Below are 27,425 nucleotides of genomic sequence, written 5' to 3'. Positions count from 1 at the left end.
TAAGTCATTTTGAATTCTGAAGTTCCCAATGAGCCAGATCCGTTGCCTTGTAGTTAAGGACTAATTTTTAATCCCAAATAAGTAGAAAAACATAAAAGTATAGAGTTAAAAAGGAAATTCGTGTTCTAAGTCAACACATAGCTATCTACCGTGGATTCTATATCTCTGCAGATATTTATCTGTAGTGATGGCTTATATTGAGCAAGTTGGTCAAATGACATTGTGCATTTAAAAGAACATTGAGCTACTCATATATATCATTAACCAAATAACACTACATCAGATAGAGGGTGAGTTTTAAAACCTAGTAGGGGCTGAAATATTTTTTTCTGGATTGAATAATTATATGTTCAGTATAAAAAACTATCTTTTCCCACAAATAATTTCCTAAAAAGTATATCATAAACCCACAGAATTTTAGAATGGAGATATTTTGGGCTACATCTTTCAGATCATCTATCATCATTTTACAGATGAGAAAAACTGACACCTGAAAGATCTAAGCAATTTACTCTGAATTACTTAATCATCGATGATGGAGAGAGGACCAAAATACCAGTGCTTAGACCCTAGTTTAAGCAGTTTCTGTTACACTTCACTGACTCCTTTACAGCACAATATATGTATGTATGTATGTATTTTTAAATTATAATTTTAATACATACAAAATGAATAAAAAACACTGAACACCACTAATAATGACACATGCACATGAAGATAAACAAGTGCATGCACAAGGCATTCCATGATAGACGCTCCAAGTTTGCACAAGCGCACAACACAACCGCTCTTCACTCACGAAGTTTAAAGATGATTGTGTTCCAAGAGTTTATAAAATAGGAGCATTTCTTACCTGGCAGCTGTATGAGGGGTTGATAAAAGACATTAAAAACTTGAGCTATGATTAGACATCAGATTACTCTAGCACTGAAGGGTTGCTTCTACCTGGGTTTCAGGAGTATAGTACTTTTAAATAAAAAAGTAGATCAGAGACTTGAGAGGGATAACCCAACACACATCACCTTCACCCATGTTGTAACATTAGGTTGACCACTGGCAATTACAACCCAAATCTTCCTATTGGCCAGTTAGGGCCCTACCTTTCTTTATCAGGCCAGAAATCTCTATAATTATAGTTACTTCCTCATATTAGAAAGCTCAGGAGGGAAAATAATCTCTGGAAGCCCTCCCTACTCCCAAATTCAGGGTACCAGAAAGGGCAGTATCTGTTCCCATGTTTTTAGTATAAAAGTGCATAACTTTGAGGGTAAAGGGAACATGATCTACACATAATAGAGAAACTTGAGGAGAGAGAAACTCTCTCTTCCACTGTCCCTCAGTTCTCCAGTGCCAGTGTTTACACATGGCTACTTGACTAGGGATGCATGCTTTGAGAAACGTGAATGATCCTCTTTTTACGTATTTCAAAATACCCATGATCCACACCAAGATGTGTTCATCTCACCCCACTATAAGTAACAGGGCTTAACATTCTAATGGTCAAATCCTTTTTAAAAACATTCGCCCTGTTGCTTGGATATCCATTAAAGATTTAACCACTTCCAAGAATTCCTCTGCCCTTTCACACAAACCTTACATCTTGCAAAGTTTTAATAGGTACCCGTGAGAGAACAAGCAAAGCAGCAGAGAAAAAATGCTCACTCCAGTTGATCTTTTCTTTCTAAACACGAAGGCATATAAAAGGACTAATCAGTAATAGAAACCCAAATGAGAACAAAGAACAGCAGCTTTTCACACCTCTTAACTAGCAAGAGACTACAAAACAGCATCAGTATTATGGCATGCAACAAAAACAACAAAATGGTAGCAAATTTGGTTGTGACACCCTGAAATGACTGTGCTTTTAACTTGTAGGACAAATGATTTTATTGTAATGAACATTTTAGTCATGGCATGAGAAAGCTTTCATTTTTTAAAACTATTTGTTGATAATCCTCATGTATCCATTTCCCTCAGATTTTTAACCCCTAGAATTTGAGAATAAATAAATAAAGGATATTCTACGACCCTGAAATCTTCCAAAGGAAGAAGAGTACCTCCTCCTGACTGGCTCTCTGTAGAGAAGCTCACAAAGGGACTGCAGAATGGATTCATTCCACATATGCAATGGCTTTCCCCTTCCAATTGGAAGAAAGACTGAGAAATAAAGGAATTGGAAATGTAATTTTCGCTTCTCAAGTTTAGATCATGATTGAAGAGTGAGTCTGTGGAATTCCTAACCCATGTAAAGAATAGATAAATCGGTCCTTTGCCCAAGTTGATTAATGATAAGTAAAGAGGGCTTAAGTGGACACATGGTCACTTCCCTGAAACCTGTCCCCGCCCCCGACTTCCTTCAGAAATAATGAGTACAGAGACATTAGATTAGAAAGCAAAGTTACTCACCATGGAAGAATCACTGCTTCCACTCCCGATCGGAGCTCCCTCAGCACAGGTTGGGAGGTGGGTAGAAAGTTGACTAGCCCTGCCCCCATCTATGACATCACAATCTACCTCATAAAAGGTAGTGAAAGTGCTCTGAACTCCTGTCTGATTTCCGAGAGATACAGAAAAGAGAGAGTGAGAGAGAGAGCAAAAGAAAAACAAAACAAAACAAAACAAAAAAAACGTACCTTACTTGGGAAGGGATTAGGGAGGTGGAAGAGGGAATGGTAACTACTTGGGAGAAAGAGGCATATGAAAGAATTAGGTGCTGAAAGAGAAATGTGCGGGCCTTCATGACATCAGGCAGCACGGTCATTTGGATTCCTCTTTGGTTCTTGAATGAATCAAAAGGGACCATCTGGGAGGAGGATGAAGAAGCACCCTGCCTTGTCAGGGAAAATTATAATGGGGCTCCTCCGGGGGGGATGAATCCCCTATTTAAAGCACCCAGCATCATCACCAAGAGAGAAAGCAAGGGCTGCAGCTCTTAAAGCCTGGAACAGTAAGTGGGAATCCCAGATGCCTTTCTTGAAGGTTCCATGGCCCTGCTATGTGACCTTCGTCAAGCTCCCAGCCTCGGCATGTCCAGCCAGTAATGAATGGTACTAAAGGGATACTTACCACTTTCAATGGGATGCATTCATTGTTGTTAGAACTGCAACTCTTTCTAATTTCCTTTATGCCCCTCAGAAGGGGTTGCATGAAGTGTATAATTTGAAAGATAAGCCAATAACCAATGCCTGTTTCTACCTTTAGAATCCTTTCTTAGAGCTTCCTCCATACAAAGTGTTACTAACAATCTTGAAAGTTTTTCTGTGAGTACCAAACAGACTTTATATCTAAAAAGGGTAGTTCAAGCCCACTTTCAAAACCATTTAAAAAAAAAATCAAATGGCAAGATTTCTACAGTCATCAGATTCCCTGCTCCTTCACTCTCAGAGGCAGAGCTCATGTGACCCATGATGTTAACTGACCAAATGTGTTTTGCATAAGCATTTCTGTTATAGTCCTACAGTCATAGCTTTGTTTAATGTCTGAGTCCAAGTCTTATGGGAATCAGACAAGATATGAGAATGATATATAGAGTATTATGGTAATATATATATATATATTTTTAAATGTCGATTTAGAAGTTTAAAAATAGAAAATACTAAAAGTTGTCAAGAGGGCATTATGGCAAAACCTAAGTAATGGGTGATGCTGAAGAACAGGCAGGTCCTGAAACAATTCACACAGGAGCCAGACCTTCATCTGCCCTAGTGGAATATAGGAAAAGTGAAATCATCTCTTCCCACAGTATTTTAGCAAAAGCAAATATGCAAAATAATAGCTTACAATTTGTGGCATCACAAGTGGGTAAATCCCAAAGCCTGTTTGCATATGCAGATAACTCTAAATTTGGGATTTTTTTTTATTTTTTGAGCCAATATAGTCGTATTTCTAATCCTGTCATTCTTATTAAATACATAAGTGTGTTATAATAATCATAATTTAAAATTAAGCAAAATTGACAGATTAGGAGCAGTTTGAAAGACAGAAGTTACTAAATTCAAACTGATTTTGGATTCAGCAACAACACTCCCATCTTATGCTTCAAATAAATGTTAAAAAGACATTTAAAAAATGTCTTTAAAGAAAAAGATAATGCAAAATAAAAAATATTATTAACTATATAAAAGGGTATATTTTTGTAGTTGATTTTTTTCTGTACTTATTAGAGAAAGAAAAGCTACTCTATACATATATTTTCATCACTCTATTATTCTCTGTCCATTTCTACAATTCTAAGTCTAAATTAAAATTCTACATATAAAAGCATATATTTATCAGATTTTGTAATTAATGGCCCTGTGAAGCTTTGTTTTCTCTCAATTTTTACATATTGAATCATTGACTAGTTGGCTTATCCTTATCCTTGATCTTTTATAATTTACAATAATCCTATTTAATTTTAGAAAATAGGACATTTCCTATTGTAAGGAATATGCTGATCATTAACCATTATTTATCAGTATCAAAAATGATTATTATACTTACTTCACTCATCTCACATCTTATAAAAAATTTTAAAGACCAAGATGAATGGTGCAATTGTCATTCTTCCAATAAATATTTTTAAGATTTTTACTACACCCCAAAGATGTTATACTTCTTCCAACATTAAGATATTAAAATAAAAATGGAGTCAAACACTGTTTAAATATTGAAATAGGACAATCTAAACTTAGGTCACAACCTACTAATATTTCTTATTAATTATTGTCAGAAATGTAGCATGACTTCAGGAACCCAATGCAAAACTAGGCTGCATCAAAAGGATGCAGAGTTGTAAACTGTGCTGACCTTTTAAGCGAATTTAGTATGATTGACTGTGATAATGCCTTTGGTAATGAATATTACTTTAGATGAGATAACTTGCTCTGACACAGGATGCAATGCCAGGATAAGATAATTTTCAATTCTCTTTGGATCTAACTTGTTGACATTGTTCAAAAACCTAAGTCTTTCCAAAACTGGGGATTTAATGCAGAATTCCCATGATATCACATAATCAATGAGTTGTTCTTCAAGATGAAAGATGAAGTGTTTATAATATTTCAGAATATTATAAGAATCCCCATAATTAGTCACAATTATAATTTTAGTAGATGTAAGTCTGGTTTAAAATTTTTGTTTGGGGTAATAAAGTCAATTTAACTTCTTTGGTACAGAGGATGAAGAAGAAAGAAGTGGAATAATTTGTAGGTTCCAAAAGAATAATTTGCAGATGCATTTATGAAGTAATTCATCATGGAAGGACTGATAAGGCAACTGTCATCTAACTGGACCCACATTATTACTCTTGAAGAGAAATACCTCAGTAAGACAGCCTCTAATAAATGTTTATAGCAGCAGATTTGAAACCAGAGTTTCCAGATAAAGAGATCATGTTTTGATTTTATTTGACCATGGTGTCTCACATATAGAAATTTGGTCGAAAGGAATAAGAGGTTCTTAGAAGATGATGTGGACTGGAATCATGCAGTCTCAAAATAGATTTGCCAAAGAAGATGGATGAAAGAGGTCAAGGGACAGGTTGTAAAGATTTGACAAAACATCTAGCTAGAGTTCCAGTCAAGTTCATTATCAGCAATGCATCAGCACAGATGAGGGTATTCAGAGAAAAGTAATAAAACAAGATATAGTATTGTTGATGAAAGGAAAGATTAAAAGTCCAAATTAAGAAAGCTTGCCTTCAAGAAAATAAGATTAGAATGAAGTATTTGAAATATATGTATTGCCTAGAAGGAAAGTGGCTGTTGTAAGATGATGTGTTCTAAAGTAATAAAAGAAATCTGAACTAAGGAAACTCCACATTGCCCATCCAGAAGCCTTTCCTATTTATAAGATACATGGACCATAATGTGGCACATATTTCTCTTCTAAGGGCTGTGATCAAAGCCATATTTTATAAATCATTTAAATTAAGCCAGAGAAACCACTCGACAAAATAATCTGTAGAGACAGAATGTAGACAACAGTAAGTTAAACACACTTTTATTTCTAGAATGTAGTAAACCAAGAAAACAGTGAATATACAGAGATAGCCATCAACAGATATTTTCTATTCCTACAAAGAATGCTGAGTATTTCAGTAAGCTGAGAAACTAAATGAAAAAAAAAAACACTAAATACACAATCTAATAAAAGCACAAGGAACAAAATGTTTATCCTTTTCATGGAAATTATTTGGTATTAGAGATATGGAAAATTTTGAATGCCCTGATTCAATGAATATTTGTCATTATGCCTTTTACATAGTAGGGATGCCATAGAACTATTGAGTTCAGCGAATTAGGAAAAAAAAAAAACCTTATGTGAACAAGAAATAAATGCAACTCTTTGAAGTCCTGATTGTTAGTCATCAGAAACTGGAATTATCTTGATACATATTCAGTATGAAATACTGCCTCATCTATGGGCTTCATTCATTTCACTAATAGCAGTATTAATAATCTTCACAATCTGAGAAGGCTTTGCTGTAAAATGAGAAGTCTCTGCAGTAGAACTTTCCACTTTATATCTTGACAACTTGTGGAAACACTGGTCTTTCATAGAAAAATATTGATGTCAAAACTTTATCACATCAAACACTGAAGAAAATCCAGTTTTGCTATGGGACTTTTTTATTTCCTTTATTTATTTATTTAATTTTTTAGGTGCTAGGGATTGAACCCAGGGCCTTGTGCATGTGAGGCAAGCACTCTACCAACTGAGCTATATCCCCAGCCCTTCTTTATTCTTCTTGACCATCTTAGGCAATGAAAAGATGTACAAAAATAATAATAAAATCCTTAGATAATCTTATAATAAGCATATTGGTTAATATCCATCTTCTCCTTTTTAACCTATTTAATATTTATATCAACTTGTTCACATTTTCACTTTTTTCTTCAACACCCTTTAACCCAGAAATTCTTGAGGCAGGTCCAAGTAGGAATAAGAAAAATATCACAAATAATCTATTCTTGACTAAAATGACAAATCCTAGTATGCACAGGAAAATCAGAAATCAGGGACTAAATATAAAGATACTATTTCCAAATAAAGGTATTCACTGGACATATTGTCTTTATGATTATTTGGTTCAAGTTTAGGGAACAGGTATGTCTGCATTTGCTCTTATATATCCAAAACTGACTAAAAGTTGTGTGGGGGTAGGATGGGGGTGGAAGTTTCCTAAAACACTTCTCTGAGTATTATTTTAAATAATATTTTTAATTTTTAAAATAATTCTTTAAATTGAGAACAATTAAAAATAAAATCAGATAATTATCACATATGGATAAGTAAGATTAGAATATATCTTATGTGGATACTTCACAAACCAGTACTTCACAAACTTATCCATAGATCTGTCTAGGTTTCATGAATATCCCCAAATAATTGCAATTATCTTCTCTCATATGGGTACATCCCAGGTGTATAATTTCCAAGTTTCTGTAAAATATTACTGTTAATTGGCTGCCATAGAATCCTCAGAATATTAACTGAAATCTGAGGCATTAATTGATAACAGATTAAGATATCAATTATTTTCCTTCCTTCTTTTAATAACAGACTCTTAAAACTTGAAAAACTTCTAAGACCCAAAGGAACGAAAACTCACTGATTGAATGACAAGTTATGATACTGATATTTCTGGGGTAGAGCCACTCAGTTAAAATCCACTAAGCCTGTCTACTCTTACAAGCAATAATGTCTTCAAACTAAAATACAAATAACTCCTCAGCCCCCAAGTTCAGGTGACACAACCAAATCAGTGTACTGAGTAGTTTAAAGTTAGGTCAATCCATGTGTCCATTTTCAGTAAAGGGAGTGATTTGTTTGGTTCATGTCCTAGCGTTGCCCCAGCTAAGTCTGTTTTCTTCTTTTAAAACAAGAACACTGGAACATAGTCTTTTCCTCTGCATAAAATCGTGTCAGGAGGACCACACACTAGTTTCACTTCATTAGTGAATAACTAATTTTTTAATGAACAAACTTGATCATATTGGTAAGTTCAGGGTCAGCATCACAGCACGCATAACAATAGATTCACTTCTTAATAAATGGATCGGTGGTGTCCCATCCTTCTTAGACCTGCACTGCCTAGATTCAGACAGCAGACACAGTTGTGGGGAAACTGATACCAAGCTTCCTATGATGACTGCCTTTCAAGGAGATGTTTGCTTTTCTTATTAAAATCCCTATTAATTTTTTAACTTTTCCCAAAATTAATAGTTTTGAATTGGCTAAATGTTACTTTTATAATCCTGGGAGAATGAATTCCCTGGGAAGGTCTGTGCAAAAATCAGTGACCACATCCACAGATCTGAATGTAACTAAGCAAGATTCAGTGCAGGAATCAGATGTAAGTAGTTATAGTTTTACTAACATAATAGATTGGAAGGGAAGGCTTTTGGGAGAAAGATTATTAAATCATGCAACAACCCACCTTATTAACAAAATGTGTGCAAAGAACTGCTGCTGCCAGTCTGAAAATGATAAATACCCATTTCATTTTCTACCTGTCACTGAGTTTCTACACTATCCCTCCATCCAGATTTACAATCTGAAATTGGTTTTATTGTACTCTTTCTAGATCTGGACATTCCAATTCTTCCTAGATCAGGAAAGGTCCTTTAAGTCTGAATACTTAATGAATGATCCACTCTCTGAAAGGTCTGGATAAAATTATTTTGAACTGCTGTGAATTTCTTGAACACATATCCTTTCAAATGAAGCACAGAAATACATTCCAAACCCAAATTGAAATAGCTAGCAATTTATATTTTTTTTTCTATTACTGCTACACTTTGATCAGTGGAGAGAATCAAGAATTGACTACAGACAGAATCAGAAGATATAAAAATACTCCACAAAAAGGGTTCCTTCAACTATAGGTCTGCACAATTAGATGTAATGCTTGTTCCCATGACTATTTCATTCTTTTTCAAAATACTGGCACTTGTTTTTTGGTATGCTGGGAATATAGAACTGTCCTAATGCATTTCTCATCAATATATCATATATATGATGGGAAAGTATTTGTGTATCTATTTATCTACCTATCTATCCACACACATACACACACACACTGTACTGTACAAATATATCTCCTCATTTTATTTCTCCTAAACTGCATTAGATCAGACATAAAAGTCATTTTACTATTTGCACATTGAAAGAGTAAGACAGGAAATGTCACATTGAGTGTGTTTGTTTTGTGTATAGATGAACATAGATGAGCATCTTTGATTACAAGTCAGTGTCAGGAAAGACTGACTTGGAAATCATTAGTTTCCAATATTTTAGGAATATTTCTTACTCATCACCATGAACATCATGGCAATTTTTAAATTATTTTTTATTTGTTCTTTTTAGTTATATAGGACAGTAGAGTATATTTTGACATATTTACATAAACATGGAATATATCTTATTCTAATTAGGATCCCAGTCTTGTGGTTGCACATGATGTGGAAATTCACATGTATTCATATATATACATAGGAAAGTTAGGTCAAATTCATTCCACTGTCTTTCCTACTCCTATCACCACTCATGATTTTAATTGAGCCAAATTTTTTTTAAATAATATGTGCAGTCTGACCTGCAATTGATCCCTTATTCCTCAATTTTTCTCTTTACCAACAGATCCTACCAGTGTCACAAATTATACTTGCTCAGTTTATCAAACTCTACCCCAATATCCAATTGAGAAGGATTCAGATTTGATAAGAGGTTTAAATGGCAAAGAACTAAAATGTGTATTAGGGTAAGTCTCACCACCCCTTGGAATTAAGAATGGGTCAGAGGTCCCCTCACAAAGCCTGAAGACTTAGGCGACTAACATACCTCATCTCTGAACTCTGTTCATACATTTGGTTCATGTGGAGAAAAAAATGTATATGTAATAAAATCAGTTAAAATTAATATGCTTTCTGTGTATAGTCAGCTATAAGTTAAATCCTAGTCCCTCCATCTCTCACTAAAATATCAAATTTCTTTCCTGCTCTTTTGTTCTGGCTTAATTGCTATAATGTATTAGAGCCTTTTAAAAATGCTTAGGGGAATCTTTTCCCTTTTATCAGAATACTTGAGGTTCATGAAAACAATACATTAGTGTTTCCAATCTCATTCAGAATAACACACAACATATACATTTTTGGCAGATAAAAATCATCGAAAGTCATGAGATGATTTTTATTTCTTGAGATCCAGGTATACATTTTTTATTAACTTTAAAAGTACCCATTAAATTCTCTGAAATCAATGAATAAAAATTAGATTTCAAAATATGATAATTAAATATAGAGGTAATTTCCATATCATGACATTGACATTTGTTTATGTTCATAATAGTATTTATATACTTAAAATATCTGGCTCAAATTTTCTCCCATGATGATATAAAGCTGTCACATTAGTGAACATTTACATACAAAAAACTAATTTTTGATATACCATGGTTAAGGTTCCCTTTCTTTTCTCTCTCCTTTTCTTTTTTCTTCACTCCTCTTCACTCCTACCCTACCTCCTACTCTTTCCTTCTTCCTTTCATCTTTTCTTCCTTTTTTATTCATCTTTCTAAAATACATGTCAACTGGCTTAATACTTTGAAATAAATGAACATTAATCTAAGCAAACAAAGCTAGTTTATAGACTAACTGGCTATTTCATTTTCTGAAACAGTTTCTTCCACATTTGTTCTAATACATCCATCATTCCAATAATCTAAAAAGTTTTTTTTCTTTTACAGCCAATCATTTCTTTTATAACCAAGTTGAATTAATTTGCTCACAAATACATCTTCTACCTTTAAATTCTTTGGAAAGGATGGCACCTTTAGGCCATTGAGAAATGTCTAAACCAATGGCTTAAAAAATTGGTTGCCAGCCAGAAAGTTAATGGTGCTTTACAGAGAGCTGATTTGTGAATAAGCATACACAGACATACATCTCAGAGTACTTTATTTATCTAATTACTCTAATTTCCCATCATGACTCATAGAGCTTTTGCACCCGTTCTCTCCCATGTTGAGTAGTTTTCCTTCCCCGCCTCTTAAACCAAAGCAGACACAGCACCGTAGGTCTTTCCCAAGCTGCACATGTAAAATCACATAAAAGGTAAATATGCTGACATGGCACATAATTGCTTAACATATGTCCATTGTGCCAGCATAAGACCATAAAAACATGTGGCTCTCTGTTTTGAAATTCAAATCATTTTTCTTGGCAAATGTAAATAATCTGTTCAAACCTCTACTCTTTCGGTGGAGACTTTGACTTGTAACAAATAAAACTTTCCTGGGGTTTTCATATATTTCAGAGAAGAAGCCACGGTGTTGAATCCCACAGACATAAACACACCAAAAAGGAAAGAAGATTCAAGTATCTTCTTTTCTTGATTACACACGAAACTACACTGGCTTCTCCTGAAAAATATAGTGACCGATTGTCACAACAGACAACAAAACAAATGGGGTCCAAACGTGGGTGCAATTTTCTTGGCAAAATCATTGAAAATCTGTGTGTATGGGGTCTCACATTCTTGACTTTTTTAGAACTTTGAAGGCAGTCATTTGTGGCTATTTTGCACAGTAAGCATGTTGATTTTTTTTTTTTTTTCTCCATTGGCCATTAGTGAAGGAGGATGAAGAATAAGATGGAAGCAGAAGTGGCAAAGACAGCAATCTACAGATGCGGGTGTGGCACCACACAGCAATCAAGCTCAGAAAAAACAAAAACAAAAACAAAACAAAACAAAAAATCATGAGGAGGCCGAGAGCAGGCCTGTAACTGAGCAATATAATAGCAAACTCTGACAATGCATTTGACTCAGAATCATTATAAAGTATGACATTCCTCCAAAAGAAGCCTTCTCCCATGCAAGGATTTATGAACTTTGCCAATGAGACTTAAAGAAAGACACAGGCTTCTTGATGGTGTTCTCAATGTCAAACACCTCTGCAAATGCCAACAGTGCAAGTGACAAAAGCCAGTGATGGTTTGGACTACATCTAAATGAGAAAAAGACAATGGAAATGAAAGCTCTGAAGGCAGGGATGAACAATGGGTACTGAGAGGATGATGGAGAGCAGCTCTGCCAGTAAACTATTGCCCAGATGAGTTCGTGGAGTCTGAGATCCACAAAGATGCTTTGTGCATCCATGTAAATAATAAGATCTGGAAAGTAACAAATGAAAGCACACAAGGCAAGCTGAACAAAAAGCACTCGGTTCCACAGGTGCTGTATACAGATGGACATGAAAGCAGAGTGGTATGGGAAACTCTACCATCAAGGCTGAAGATAAGAAAGGAAGCAAGGGAGATGCAATGTTTTGATCACTTCTTGGCGAGAGAATATTGATAACTAAGCAGCTTGGCAGGAAGGACACATTGCAAGACAGATTGCTCTTGGTTGTGGAAGAATGTAGAAGCAGAATCACTTTGGAAATGCAAAGAGGTGACTGTGCTTTGGGAAGAGGCACAAAATAGCCAATGTACTGAGCTGTAAGGTAGGACTGCGTGGATCAGGCTTTCCAGATGGACTCGCCATGCAAGCCAGATCAGCTCTTTTCCCAGCTATGATTTCCACAAGCCAAACAACATAGGAATTGAAACATTTGGATCCAAGAATGACTTTATGATTTTTTTTCTACAGATTTTAATCAAGTGATCCAATTTTTGAATTTCTAAAAATAGTTTCAGGAAGAATTGAGTTTTGTGACTTGTCTGATGTTCACATTCATCGTGTCTATAATGTTTTCTTTCCTGGCAATTCTACACTTAAAATGGCAACATCATGGTTCACTGGGAAAAGAACTCAGGTGGCAGAGCCACACTTCTGAACTTGCAAATAATTTATAATAAATGGCATCCTGTGTTGAGAGAAAGGGGATGAGGGAGAAGAAGCCAAGGTGAAGAACCTCAACACATACATTTGGAAATCTTGCCAAGAAATCATGATTCTTCTAAATATTCATTGAACTTCTTGTTCCTATGCATTTGATGGCTTCTTATTTCCATGTATTTGATGGAAATGGTTTAGTGTAATTATATTTTCATGAGAAGGGAAACACTGTAGAGACTTAGCAAAGAATATATAATTGTTAGTGTTCGACAATTATGTTGGATTTTGGCAACAGCACATCAAACTATATTAAATTTAAACATCCTTTAACTTTCAAGGGTTACTGATAACCTAGTATGCATTGGAACCTGATCAATGGATTCCTATTATTTTCATCATCTCTAACGTGAACACAGTCCACAAATAGAGAGGCTGGCTCCTGAACATAGAATGAAAATTACTAGGACTAACAAAGGGAAGTAGACTCACAATGAGTAAATATACAAAAGCCCCAAATAATTATAATAGTCACAGCTTGGCAATGAGTTTCCAGACTATGAAATTAGTTTTCTTGTGAAGAATGGAGATTTTACAAGGCTAGTATAAACACAGGGTAATTGGAAAATCAAATTGCTCTTTGTGAGTTATTGTAAGGTCTGGAATAATGGTGATAACATTTATTATTTTTTTTTTTTTTAAAAAGAAACTCCCCATGAATCACTGTAGTTTGGTGGTTTTTTTTTTTTTTTTTTTTTTTTTTTTTTTAAGCAGTACTGTTGCCAAGAAGGCTTGCCTTAGAAACACAACAGTGGGGACTTTACATTGTGAAGCCCAGGTCCCGGCTTACCCCTGACACAATGAGCTCTCCTCCTAGATTCTGTACTTCAGCCTTCACTTTGCTGCAGATATTGAGCTGATGGCAATACAAGGCAATTCGTTGAAGGTAGGCTAATAAATCCTGCTTACATGCTGAATCAGGACACTATAAAACAACAACAACAAAAAAGCAATCTCAATTAGTAAGTACCCTTCAGTTCCTAACATTTGCTATATAAAAGCTGAAAAGGATGAAAAGTTTCAGTGTCATGTTCCTAAATTACATTCACTTAACATTTTCATAAGGACTGAGAAAGGCCTTGGTCAGTAGTTTAGACTGGCTAGCTCTACTTGGTAAGATTTTATAGAGACCATTCAGGATTTTCTAGAAAGTTCTATTTGAATTTCTGTAAATATTTATAAGTGCATATATATATTAATATATACATTTACGATTATTTTCTAAAACTCTTAAGAAAACTAAGCAGTCTACAGAGTTGTGGGGGTTTTTTTCCCAGTTTTCTTCAACTCTTGCTACTTGGAAAGTTATTTGAATGCGGAGAAAGTAAATTGGATGCCGGAAGTAAATTGAGCTATGTGGCAATGTCTCTACACAGTATAGGAGAATTTCACAATGGTTAATTTTAAAAAGTATTGATTTCTTGTAAGAAATGCCTCATTCACTAAAAGAAGCTTATGCTTTTTGGATTTCTGTATTTATCAAAATTTTAGCAACATAATAAACTCTGTATACAGGAGAGATTCTGAAATGGTTCATGACCATTGTAAGAGAAATAAAGTTGATATAATAAGTGTGAAGCCAGTTGAAATAAACTCATAAGAGAAACAACAGAACTCTTTCAATGGCTGCACCAAGGTCACGTCGTGCTGGGAGTATGAATTTTCCTTGTGACTGAAGTGGGTAGATGTCCATCAAGTACACACTGAGTTTTGCTGAACACTTTAGATAGTTACATAACTCCCTAAAACAACACTGAGGCTTTAATGCCAAAGGCTACTGAATAATAGAAATATATTTCTATTGCTATCAAATGTTTATGCTTGAATCACTTCCAGGCCATTTAATTGTTCTGGTTCAATTTGGCACTCGTAAAAGGACATGTAATCACAAGTTCCTTGATAAAATGCTATATGAAATAAATACCTGCAGCTAAAATTGCAGTGTCTTATTTAGAACAAGAGTATGGGAGAAAGACTCTAAGCTAAGTTTCCTTCAAGCTCAAGGGAGGGAGTTCTCACATCCACACTGAAAACAAGTAGTTTGACAAAACCATTTATTGAATAAACAATAAATGGGTTTCTTTTATATATAACACTTCCCATTGTGGCGTATTTTCCACTAACTGCACTTATCAAGAAAGAATCCCACAGAGACTGTTTTTATCTTCCTACAAGTATTTAATACTGTAATATTTATCCTACTCCAGAGACCCATAGAGTAGAAGGAATTAACTTTAAAATGATATCTCCCCGGAGGGCTGACAAGGCTTTCGATACAAATACCTCGCAGCAAATTAAATTGAGAGTTCTATCTCAATGGAGCAGTAATTAAAAATGCAACAGTCCGTAAAAACTTTATATTGCATGCATATCTCAATCTTCATAAAAATATTTTCAGGAAAAATAAAGGTAATTCTTTGGTAATGTTTATTCTCTTCTATTTAAATGGAAGTACTTAAAACACATACTAAAAATGGCATGATAGACCAAGAAATATGGCTCCTGTGTCATGGAAATAGGTACAAAATTTGAGAAAGAAATGTCCTAATTAGAAAAAACATTAATGAAAATTTCAAGGTGCCTCATAGCTAACCACAAGTAAGACTATTCAAAATTATGTTAGGTTTAAGCTTCATCTATTTATTTTAAAAATAATTTTTTAATATCATTTAAATACTTTGTAACTTAATCTCAAAATAAATCTAAAGTCCTGGGAGAGAGTGTGTGTGTGTGTATGTGTGTGTTGATGTTGTGCATGCCACATATCCAAACTGTTTGGAGCTATGCTTCATGTTGCGTTGTTAAAAATAAAAATCCAAAATATGTAAAAACAGAAGCAATTTTTGCAACTTAAACTCCCAGGAAGTCCTTCCTAACAAGACTTCTATAATCATAAGTCCCTGGTTACCCCACAATTCCCAACTTCCCTCAACATTTACAAACACAACTGTGGCTACCTTTCCCAGCAGCTCAGTAGGCTGAGGCAGGAAGATTGAGAGTTCAAAGCCAGCCTTAGCAAAAGTGAAGTGCTAAACAACTCATGAGACCTTGTCTCTAAATAAAAATACAAAATAAAGCTGGGGATGTGGCTCAGTGGTTGAGTGCCTCTGATATCAATCCCCAGTACCAAAAAAAGAAAAGAAAAAATAAGTTGTTTTCTTTCCTGGTTGAATTTTTTATTTGCATATTTTCAATTTCTGTTCATTGTCTGACTTCTCTTTTACATGAACTTTATGGAATATATATGGGACTTTATAGAAAAAAGTTCAACTTCCACTGTGAAGCCTAAAATTTGATATTACCTTGAAATCAGCAAGAGCAAAGGGTTTGGTTCTCAATGCCTACAAATTGTAGTCTATTCTGAAATTATGGCAATACTTAATGAGTTACCTTTAACTCTTTGGTTTTCCAGAAATTCAAAAGTAAATAAAAAAACATTCCCTTAGATTAGCCACCCTATATATAAATACAATTAAAATCAAAATTTGTTGGCTCTTATCTTAAATGAAATAGTAATAGTTTAACCATGCAGAGATTCTTTTAGCCTTTATGAGTAAATTTTGGTGTTGCGTTTAAGTCGACTGAAACACTGAACAAGTAGAGGAATGACTCTAGTAGTATGATTTGAGGGAGAAAAACTATAGTAAGAAAAAAAACCCCTCAAAAACCAGGAGACTTAGAGGCATTTATGGAGAAGAAATCACCCTTATACATCTTTCAATAACAGTACATGGAATTTTTACTTCAGAAGTTTATTTTATAGTCTAAGACACATTCCATTTGAAATAGTTCAAACTGTCAATTCTTCTGAACAGTTGGTTAAAGGAATAATCACTAGATACTCAAAGAAGTATGCTGCCTCAAGTACCCTTACAAAAAATGGAACATTATCACAAAATATTTACAACAGGATTTTATAGTTCCAATTTAAGCCAAATAATATGAAAAGTGGGAAAATAAATATTTCAGATGAGATTGAGGACTATTTTAATATGTATCCTAGTTTGGTCGGAAAGGATATGAGATACTTGGAGAATTTCATTTCTTTTCCTGATGCCTTTAAATCTGAGATAAAATATAGCTGAAATGTAGGGATTCTTGATTATACGGATTAACCTGTTTACACTAGGGCATAAATTATCTGAATCCTGAAGAGTGTTTCAGTAAGAAAAAATATTAAATAATAAATTGTAAAGTTTTGCTTCCTTACCACTACATTTAAAACCATGATGTTTTGCCAAATTCTCCAATTTCTTTTTCTACCCTTTCATCTCCATATGCCCCTTGCTGTCCATGTCCCAGTTAACATTCAAACCACGCAGGGTCGTTGCCTTCTGCTTCTTCCACAAACCATCAAATCATGATCCACCATGCCTCAAAGTTTCTGATAATCTAGCTCCCTGCCCACAAGGAAGGTTGCTCTTTTTTCTCATCTACTCATTCATGAAGTTTGTCAACAAAGATGTGCAACCCAAACAGTAATAAAAAATCTTTTAAAATATGTTAAGTATTATGAAAGCAAAACCAAAGGATTAAGTAGGCAATCTCTGAAAAAGATGAGATTTAAGTCAAAATGCCAAGAGTGAAAACAATAAAATTTTGTTTTGTCTGTTTTTGTGCCCATTATGAAGAATAAATTATCATTCTGAAAGGGGACAGCTGGGGTAATCTGTGACTCTTCATGCACTACATCTCCTAACCAGTAGTGGATATTAAATTTTGGTCGTGAGCCTGGGGTGGTGGTGTATGCCTGTAATCCCAGTTACCCCAGAGGCTGAGGCAGAAGGATCCTAAATTGGAGGTCAGCCTGGGCAATATAGTGAGTCCCGTCTCAAAATATAATAAAAGAGCTAGAGACGTGGCTCAGCAGCAGAGACTCCTAGGTTCAATCTCTAGTCCAAGAAAAAAAAAAAGTTAAGATTTCATTCATAAACTAAGGAGTCAGTCTTACCTGAGCTGAATCACCTTTGTCATCAACTTGGTCTCAGCTGAGTCTAGTTTGCAAAATATTCGTGATTGATTGCCATTCATTCCTCAGAGCATTTAATAGTGTGTATAAAACTGATTACAGAACCCAGGTGCTAATGAATGATTCCTCTGAACATGTTGCCCGCTCTTCCCTCTCAGATTACCTGATCAGCCACAGCTCGAGCTAATTTGTCCATTCGGGAACCTGCTTCGGCAATCTTCTTGGCGGCGTTAATGACATCAGATGTATTTTTCAAAGGGCCTTTGCCTCTGAAGCAATATATACAACATAATTAGAGATGTACTTAATGACAGGAAACAGACAAACCCACCATATCCTTTGTCCAGAGCTCTGGCTTTGTATTTGATTTGGTGCTGGCCTGTCAGTGGGATTTTCAATGTTTTCTTGATTCAATTTCCATGTTAATAGCTCACTCCATTTCCATGCCTTTTCCCATATTTTGATATGCATGTGCACATTTAAATGATTCATTAATTTCTATATTTCAAACCATAGTCAATTAGTGAAGATGATTATCTCCAGTGCTGTGTAAAGGCAGCACACACCTGAGGCTGTCGCACACACTGCTCCACTGTGCCTTATAACACTAGTAAGTAGCGATCATTGTTTCCATTTGATAGAAGGACAAAATGGGCCCAGAATGATCAATGGCCTCATCCAAGCTGACATGGGTCACGACTGAGAAATTCTAAAATTTAAGCAGAATCTAGCCAAAATAAAAAGCACACACTCATGCCTGTAATCCCAGTGGTTCTGGAGGCTGAGGCAGGAGGATCACCAGTTCAAAGCCAGCCTCAGCAAATTAGGAAGACCTAAGTGACTTAGCGAGACTCTGTCTCTAAATAAAATATTTTAAAAATGGCTAGGGATGTGGCCCAGTGGTTAAGCCGTCCTGGGTTCAATCCCCCACTACCAAAACAAATGCACATGCTTTGTGTTCCATACCACACCCACCACCCACCGTCTTTATCTAATATTATTTTATTTTTAAATCTAGTAAGGCACTTTGAAAAGCAACTATCCCTTGAAGGTAATAGGGGACTCTTTGGCTAGAATTTTGGCAATTTAAGAATTCCACAATCTCATATATTCTTATCTTTCTGGTAATAATTTGTGAAGGAACACACAAAACACTATGATTATAAATAACTTTATGCTTCTAAATCATTGCCCCAACATAAGGTTTTCTTTTAGGTAAGCTGCTTAATATTAGATTACCTAATTAGGTGAACTTTAATTTTAAATATTTGTTTTGTGGGAAAAGGGAATTTTGCTGCATCATGAACCTTTAAACAAAATGTAGCATGTGCTATCACTTTTTTGTTCTCTTTAAAGGAAAATAAAAACTAGATTAAATAGGCTTAGCCTTATTTTTTAGCATTGTTACTTACCCTGATCTCCTTATGTGCTTCTAAAAAAATCAATGCATTTTTAAGGTGACATGATTACATTCCATTGTCAGAAATATGGTGATAGGTAGAGGATAACTACTCAGAAGTGACTTATTTAGAGTGGACTGGGTTCTTCCAAGCGAGTAGTTATCACTATCCTTACATAACAACATTGCATAATATGGAAGACTTCAGATAACTTTCAGTAAATAAATGTAAATGAAGGGCATTTTGTTCCATTTCTCTCCCAATTTTCCTTACGGCATTTTTCTACATTAGTAGCTACAAGCAAAATATATGAGGTTCATATTAATGTTTAAACATACACATTGGAAGATTATAAATTTAAGATATTTAATTTTACCACAGTCCCATTAACTCTTCCACAAAGTACACTGAGTTTTCAGTTGCCATTAAGATTTTAAAATATGAACTGAGATTTTCCATGTAAATTTTATGTAATATGGATGATAGGGATGAATTAAAGATTCTGTGACAATCTGTTTCCTATTCCCTAACATAATTTTTTAATTATCTCTAAATAAGCTTCCTTCTTTTTATTTTGTTCCTCTCTTTAACAAATGAAAGCTTAGATGCAGAATGTGTCAGTGCTTAATAACATTCTCATTACTATGTATTTCTCTGTAACTTGCAAAGCTTAGAATATCCCTTCTGCAGTTTCACTCAGACATACTACTTGTTACTTTTTGCCTTTATCTTAACTTAGTCATTAAGAGCTGCACTCTGCTTGATTTTTCATTGCTAAGGAAATGTGTGTTTATTTCAAGAATTTCAAAGAATCTAAGAAAATGCTTCCTTGTGAAACTTACAAGATATCTTCAACAACTGATTGATCCTCATGGAATGTGCTAAGTTGGTAAAGAATGCCTATCAAGATTTTATATTTGCATGAGGGTCAGGCCCCCTTCTTTTAGCCTAATTGTGAAAAGAAGCATGTCCTTTTTATTCTATTGAAGACTATAGTTCATGGACTCACCAGAATATTGTTAGGAAAAAAAAAATGTTTGAGAACTTCCAAGTTGACTTTGGAGACTCAATTCAATTTCTTAGAATCACAAGCTTGATAGAGATCCAGCCTGAGTACTGTTTAATCAAATTTAGAGAGCCTAATAAAAGTTTTAAGATCAGATATTGCCTCATTTTCTAGTTGAAGACTAGAATCCAAGAGGGAAGATGAAGTGACATGCTCAAAAGATACTCTACACAGAGAAACAAGTTGGAACTTAGGGGTTCTGAATGACAGTTGTGTACTTTTTGCTAAATGTGTTTCTCTTATGTGAAAGGCTATTGTATTGTGCTCAATAAAAACAAATAGACCCAAATATATAATATAACAAAACCTATTGTCTGGCTTAAGAATTTAGAAAGAAATAAGAAGAAACAATTGGAATTATGAGAAAAGAATAATGGCTCATAAAACATGAAACACTGGAAATAGAAACATACAAATGACCAGCAAATATTTGGAAAAAAATGTTCAACATCTCCAGCAATCAGGGAAATGACACTCAAAACTACATTAAGATTCATCTCACTCTAGTCAGAATAGTAATTATTAAGAATGCATGGGCTGGGGATGTGGCTCAAGTGGTAGCATGCTCTCCTGGCATGCGCAGGGCGCTGGGTTCTATCCTCAGCACCACATAAAAGTAAAATAAACAAGTTGTGTCCACCGAAAACTAAAACAAAAATGTTAAAAAATTCTCTCTCTCTTTCTCTCTAAAAAAAAAAAAAATTAAGAATGCAAATAACAAATTCTGGTGAGGATGTAGGGGGAAATGTACACTTGCACATTGTTGGTTTGATTGCAAACTAGTACATCCACTCTGGAAAGCAGTATGGAGATTCCTCAGAAAACTTTGAATGGAACCACCATTTGACCCAGTTATCCCACTCCTCTTTATATAAGTCCCAAAGGACTTAAAATCAGCATACTACAGCGATGTGGCCACATAAACATTTCTAGCAGCACAATTCACTACAGCAAAATTTTGGAATCAACCCAGATGCTGGTGACTAGATGAATGTATAAAAAAAATGTGGGATATACACAAATGGATTTTACTCAGTCATGAAGAAGAATGAAACTTTGGCATTTGCTAATATATGGATGGACATGGAGAATTATCATGCTAATGAAATAAGCCAGACTCAGAAACTCAAAGGTCAAATATTTTCTCTTAGCTGTGAAAAATAGAGTAAAATAAAGAAAAAGAAGGGAAGGAACAGATGTAATAAAAATATAGGGAAAGTGAGTAGAGTAGAAGAAGGAGACTGAGAGGGAGGGAGGGAGGGAGGGAGAGGGAGAGGGAGAGGGGGGGGAGAGGGAGAGAGAGAGAGAGAGAGAGAGAGAGAGAGAGAGAGAGAGAGAGAGAGGAGGGATTATAAAGCAGAAGAAATGCAGAATGAATTCTTTTAAGAAAAAAAAGCATGCTATGTGCATATATAAATATACCATAGGGAATTTCACCTTTATGTATAAGGAGAAAGAACTAGTCAAAAATACATCAATAGATGTGAAAGGAAGACCAGTAGAGTATAGGAAGGAGAACAGGGGTGAGGGTGGGGATGCCCTGAAACTGAATTCCATGCATGTATGATTTTGTTGGGATGAATCTAACTACTATGTATAACTATAATGTTCTATTTTAAAAAATCTCTTAGAACTAATAAATGAATTCACAAAAGTTATAGGGCACAAAATCAAAATGCAAAAGTCAGTTGTGTTTCTACACACTAATAATAATAAAAAAAAACTAAAAGGAAATAAGAAAATAACTTGGGCTGGGCTGGGCTGAACTGAGCTAGGCTCAGTGTTAAAGTGGTACCTAGCATGAGATAAGAACTCCACTTATAATAGTCTGAAAAAGAATAGAATATAAATTTTACCAAGGAGGCAAAAGACTTCTATATTGAAAACTATAAATTGTTGCTGAAAAAAATTAGAGACAGCACAAATATATGGAAAATTATCCCATATACATGAATTGAAAGATTTAATACCATTAAGATGTCAGGACTACCCAGAGATATCTGAGGATTCACTGCAATCCCTATTAAAATCTTATTTTACTTTATTTTTGCCCATGAAAGAATGAAAATTAATCGGTGCTGGGAATACTGAATATCTACATGCAAAAAATGAAATAGGTCTCTTAAACTACAGTATATACAAAAATTAACTCAAGATGGATCAAAGACATAAGAGATAAATTATAAAAGCTGTAGGAGAAAACTTCATTACATTGGATTAGGCAATGGTTTCTTGGTCATAACACCAAAACATGGGCAGCAAATTAAAAAATAGATAAGCTGGACTTCAAAATTAAAAACTTTTGTGCATCAAAGGACACTACCAATAGAAAGTGAAAAGACAATCTACAAAATGGGAAGAAATATTTGAAAATTGTATTATCTGGTAAAAAAAAGTAAGTATCCATAAATATAAAGGATTCTTAAACTCAGAAACAATAACAAAACTGCACTAGAGAATGTGTAAAGGCTTAAACCAACATTTCTCCAAGGAAAATATACAATGGTCAAAAAAGTACAAGAAAAAATGTTCAATACTGCTAATCATCAGGGTAATGAAACCCAAAACCACAATGAGATACTACTCCATAACCATGGATGATTATCATGAAACAAAGAAAGGGAGAGAAGGAGGGAGGAAAAGAAGGAAGAGGGAAGGAAATAATAAGTATTAGCAAGAATATGGAGAAACTGTTGGTGGGAATACAAAATGGGACAGGCACCATAGAAAATGGTGTTGGTGACTCTAAAAATTAGAAATAGAATCACTATATGATCTCACAATACCTCCTCTGGGTATATCCCAAAAGAGATGAAAACAGGGACTTGACCAGATATTTGCACACCTTTGTTTAGAGCAGCATTATTCACAATAGCCAAAAGATGGATGGAACCCATTAACAGATGGATATATAAACAAAAAGTGGTAAATCCATAGAATGGGAAGGAGGACATTCTGGCACATGCTACAACATAGGTGAGCCTCGAAAACATTTTTCCAAATGAAATAAACATGAAATGGATGATTCCACTTATGTGTCAAAATCACAGAGACAAAGCAGAATGGTGGTTTCCATGGGCTGTGAGGAGAGGGTAATGGGGACCTAGTATACAAGGGAGTACAGAGTATCTGTTTAAGGAAGATGAAAATGTTCTGCAGGCAGATGGTGATAGGTGCACAACAATGTAAATGTGCTTAATGCCACAGAACTGTATGTTAATAAATTGGTCCTAATGGTAAACTTTATGATATAGTTTACAATAAACTTAGTCCCATATAGCTAGTGAACTACACAAGTCTAAATGAGAAGGGGAAAGAGGAGAAGGAGGAGGAGGAGGAAGAGGAGGAGAGATTATTTATCTGGATATTGATAAAGTGCCCACTGAAGCAAATTAGAGAATCAGGCCCAGGAGGGTTGGAAGCCTTGGATGGGTGAGTCTTCCTGTTCTTCCCATTTGGAAGTATTGAGAGGAGACTGGCCCATTGGCTACAGCTCCCAGTCTGAAAATAGTGGTCCACCACTTGTGTTTCCCAACCCTAGACTAGATTATTTGGGGAGTTTTAAAAGGTGCTTTAGGGATAGGAGTTCTTAACGAGAGGAGTCATCTTATTGTCGCATCTGGAACACAGTTTTGGTTTTCTTAGAGAATCAAGTAGTCGAATTATCTCTACAGATTCTTCTAACTTCTCTCATTTGGTCAGAGCTGATTCTTATACGAAGGTCGGTCAATATTTGGAGTCTTTCCCAAGAAATATTCACTCCAAAAAAAGTCAAGGAAAACCATTACTATAGTACTTCTATCTCCCATTTGCCAACTAATTCACATTTATTTTTTTTAAATTAATATGTCTTAATCTGAAAAATCAATGTGTCATTACATTGAGTTCATGTCCTCAGGATTCAAATTCTGGGTTAATCCAAGTTACAAAGGTTTCCTTTCTATAGCCTTTTCAATAAGTCTAATTATTTATTTCAAATGTAACTCTCTAGTAATGAAATGCAGCATATAAGGAAGGTATTTGCCAATGTATTGAACCATAGAAATCTCTTTTCTGTAGGAGGGCTTCATAAAATATGCTTGGGAAATAGCTCCAATCAGCTGAAGCAGTATGGAGATGCACAGTCAAGCATTTGAATTATTCCGGAGAATCCTGAGAAGTCAGGTGGGATTGCAGAGCCATGAATTGCTCTCTATCAGGATACCATTTAGATTTTGGCACTGAGGTCAAAATTTTAAATTCATACAACAGAGAGACAGATACAGTAGGCATTGAAGGGCAAGCACCAAGTTTTTTATTCTGCGTAAAGGGGAAGCATTGAAAGTTTCCATACAAAGATGGCTGAAAAGTTGTTCTTTAAGCCTCAGATGTGGCCTGAATTGATATGAGTAGAGAACTGGAACTGAGAGTTGAGTGCTACCTGGGCTGATGGACTAAACACTTGAACAAAAACTTCATTTTGGGAAGTATGGAGTGATTGCATGATTTTTTTTTTTTTTTTTTAGTTTAGTGCTCAGTATTTTACAGTTGATTACATCCTCATCCTCAAAATTTTTTGCCTTTAGTTTCCATTCTTTTCTCTGTTCTCACTTCTTATGACAGCATTGTGCTGTCCGCACAACTCTCGTGATTGGGGCACAAGACTGGCCCATGCTATTTCCTTCTCAAAAAAATGACATGAAAACATGAATTCACCCTTGTGCAGGACAGTGCTTCTGCCAGTGTCCATGAGATGACAGTCAAGAACTGAGCAGGAAAAAGACATGGGCATAATCAGGTTTATCCTCCATGAAGAAGTTATTACATGAATAATGAGGCAGAACCTCTCCAATTTTAATAATAATGGAGTGGGTATCATTGAGATTACTGAATCAAATTAATGAATTAGTTGGTGATAAGAATAAAACAACAAGATAATGAATGCAAGGGTGTTTTTTTGTTCCCACATGCCCTCTAAATATATGAATTGAGAAGAATAGGAAAACTAAAATTTCTAATCAGCTACACCCTTTCCTCTAAATCATAAAAAATAATACATAGGGATATTTAGATCTATGAAACTGATATTATTCCTTCTTGAAGGAGAAGATGCAAGGGCAATTACAATAATGCACAAAATCAAGTGGAGTGAACTTAGGTGAGAAGCCACCAAAAAAGGCACCAATCATCTGCCTCTTTGTAAAGGTTCTGCAGATGGAGGCAACAGTGAAGCTTCTGCTCTCCCCCTGTGGCATTTCCAATTCACACCCTCGTCTGGTTTTCCAGTCATTAATTACCAGACTCCTCCCTTTCCCTCACAAAATTACTTATCATGTAGCTGGAAAAATGATAAGCAGTAGCATCCTGGACATTTCATTACTCAAATCGACACAAAAATGATTATATGAAATCCCTAGGAAAGCACAGCAGACTTCTTTTCACTTTCAAAACGATACTTTCACTAATAAAAAGTCTGTCTTATTTAACATCACTTAATAAGATTCCTCAAATACATGTCTCTCCCTTGACCACAGTTATATCTAATTTCAAGAACTATAAAATGTTCTCCTGATCTAAACCGGCAACATGACTAGATTCATTATTCACTTTAAACTAATGAGATTATTTGTTCCGGTGATGTGATTAATGGATTGCATAATATCCATCAGATAAAATACTAATAAAATGTAGAAAGTGAACAAATTAAGTCATCACAGGCCTTGAGAAGCTATGACTGAGGCTGCCATGACAGTCTGGATTTGTAGGAAATTCAGACTTAAATAACAGCTCAGACATTTTTTTTCCTAATATTACTTTTTATGAAATAAATAGGTGAAGTCGACACAGACCAACCAAATGTACACATTTGAACTTCTAATGAATGTGATGACATTTAAAGTCTCGAAGGTCACCCTCATAACACTAAAGTTATTTCATTGAAGTCAAAAACAATTTTAAAATATTTGGAGAAAGAGCCAAGCAATGTCCTCAAGTACATATTGGCCAGAGGCAAAGGGTAAAGGGAATGACGCAGAGATATTCCATGTTTTATTATAACCTATGATCAATTCTGGCCTTTTCTTATTAGAAGCATTCAACAACCATTAAAAACTTTGTCACCCAAAAGGTGATGTCTTGATACTGCCATATATCTTACATAGTTTTAATAACAAAAACCATGTTGAATCACTAAAACATCTTACGAAAAAAAGAGAAAAAAAACATCTTGTGTATGTGTCTCTGTATTAAAAAAAAACAGAAAAATGATAGCTTACATTAGTTTGGCAGCATAATTTATACTTGAATTACCTCTTTGAATTACAAAAAAAAGTTTTCCTGTGAAATTAATAAGACAAGTATTATTTCACTATTTTGCAAAGAAATAATGACAGTAAGATACTTGCCCCCAATCCTCTGATAACGTAACTTAAAATTTAGGAATGTTCTCCCCTTGTTTGCTCTCTGTGCGGTAGGAAGAGCAGGAAGAGTTGTCACTGCTTTTAAAGAAGAGATCAAAGTGCAGTAGCAGAACAAGCAATGACTCCTAGTGAAGAAAAGGCTCCTGACAAATTCCTGAGTGGTCCCTTGATTTATCAAAAGTAATGCTCAGAGCCAAAGAGAATAACACTCATACAGATTTTTAACTTCCCTGACAAACTTCTAGGATTTTAGATTGTTGTAACCAATTTTTGTATGTAAGGGTAAATTTGAGTAGAAATTAATGCTAGATCATGAGCTGAAATTACAATACATACACATGAACACACGCATAAATACACACATACCCACACACAGAATTTTTCCAAAAGAATATTATCATCCAAAGGAATATTAACAAATCTTCAAAGTGATATTGAAACACATTCCAAAATAGCACCAACCAAAGATGAATCACCCATCCTCTGGGATTTTATTTTATGACTTAGGATAATTAAAGTAATAATAAATTCAAAAATGAATCTGTTCTCTTTGACCAAAAGGACCTATTATGCCAGGAATTACGTCAAGACCCTTTTCACTTACCCACGTAAATTTACATGAAACCCCTAGGAAAGCACAGCACCTTGCTTTGATACAGTATTTTAATTTTTCAGCAGGTTTTTACATGTTCTCTCAAGTACCTGCTAATAGG

General features: G+C 34.9%; 1 protein-coding gene across 4 annotated transcripts in view; it reads right to left on the bottom strand.

The window, feature by feature from the left end:
- The window catches only part of Ctnna2 (catenin alpha 2), a 954,264-nt gene that overhangs the window by 24,012 nt on the left and 902,827 nt on the right, over positions 1-27,425 (bottom strand). For 2 of the 4 annotated variants that reach the window (XM_026396077.1, XM_026396076.2), the window contains 3 exons: positions 18,012-18,117; positions 13,670-13,804; positions 2,407-2,550 (listed from right to left, as the gene is read on the bottom strand). In XM_026396077.1, the coding sequence (XP_026251862.1) occupies positions 2,407-2,550; positions 13,670-13,804; positions 18,012-18,117 (385 nt within the window). The remainder of the gene's footprint in view (positions 1-2,406; positions 2,551-13,669; positions 13,805-18,011; positions 18,118-27,425) is intronic. The other 2 variants (XM_026396078.2, XM_026396080.2) reach the window with 2 other exon arrangements.

The sequence above is a fragment of the Urocitellus parryii genome, chromosome 12 (assembly GCF_045843805.1).
Source record: "Urocitellus parryii isolate mUroPar1 chromosome 12, mUroPar1.hap1, whole genome shotgun sequence".
In the NCBI taxonomy this organism is placed as follows: domain Eukaryota; kingdom Metazoa; phylum Chordata; class Mammalia; order Rodentia; family Sciuridae; genus Urocitellus; species Urocitellus parryii.
This window is presented reverse-complemented; position numbering and strand designations above follow the sequence as displayed.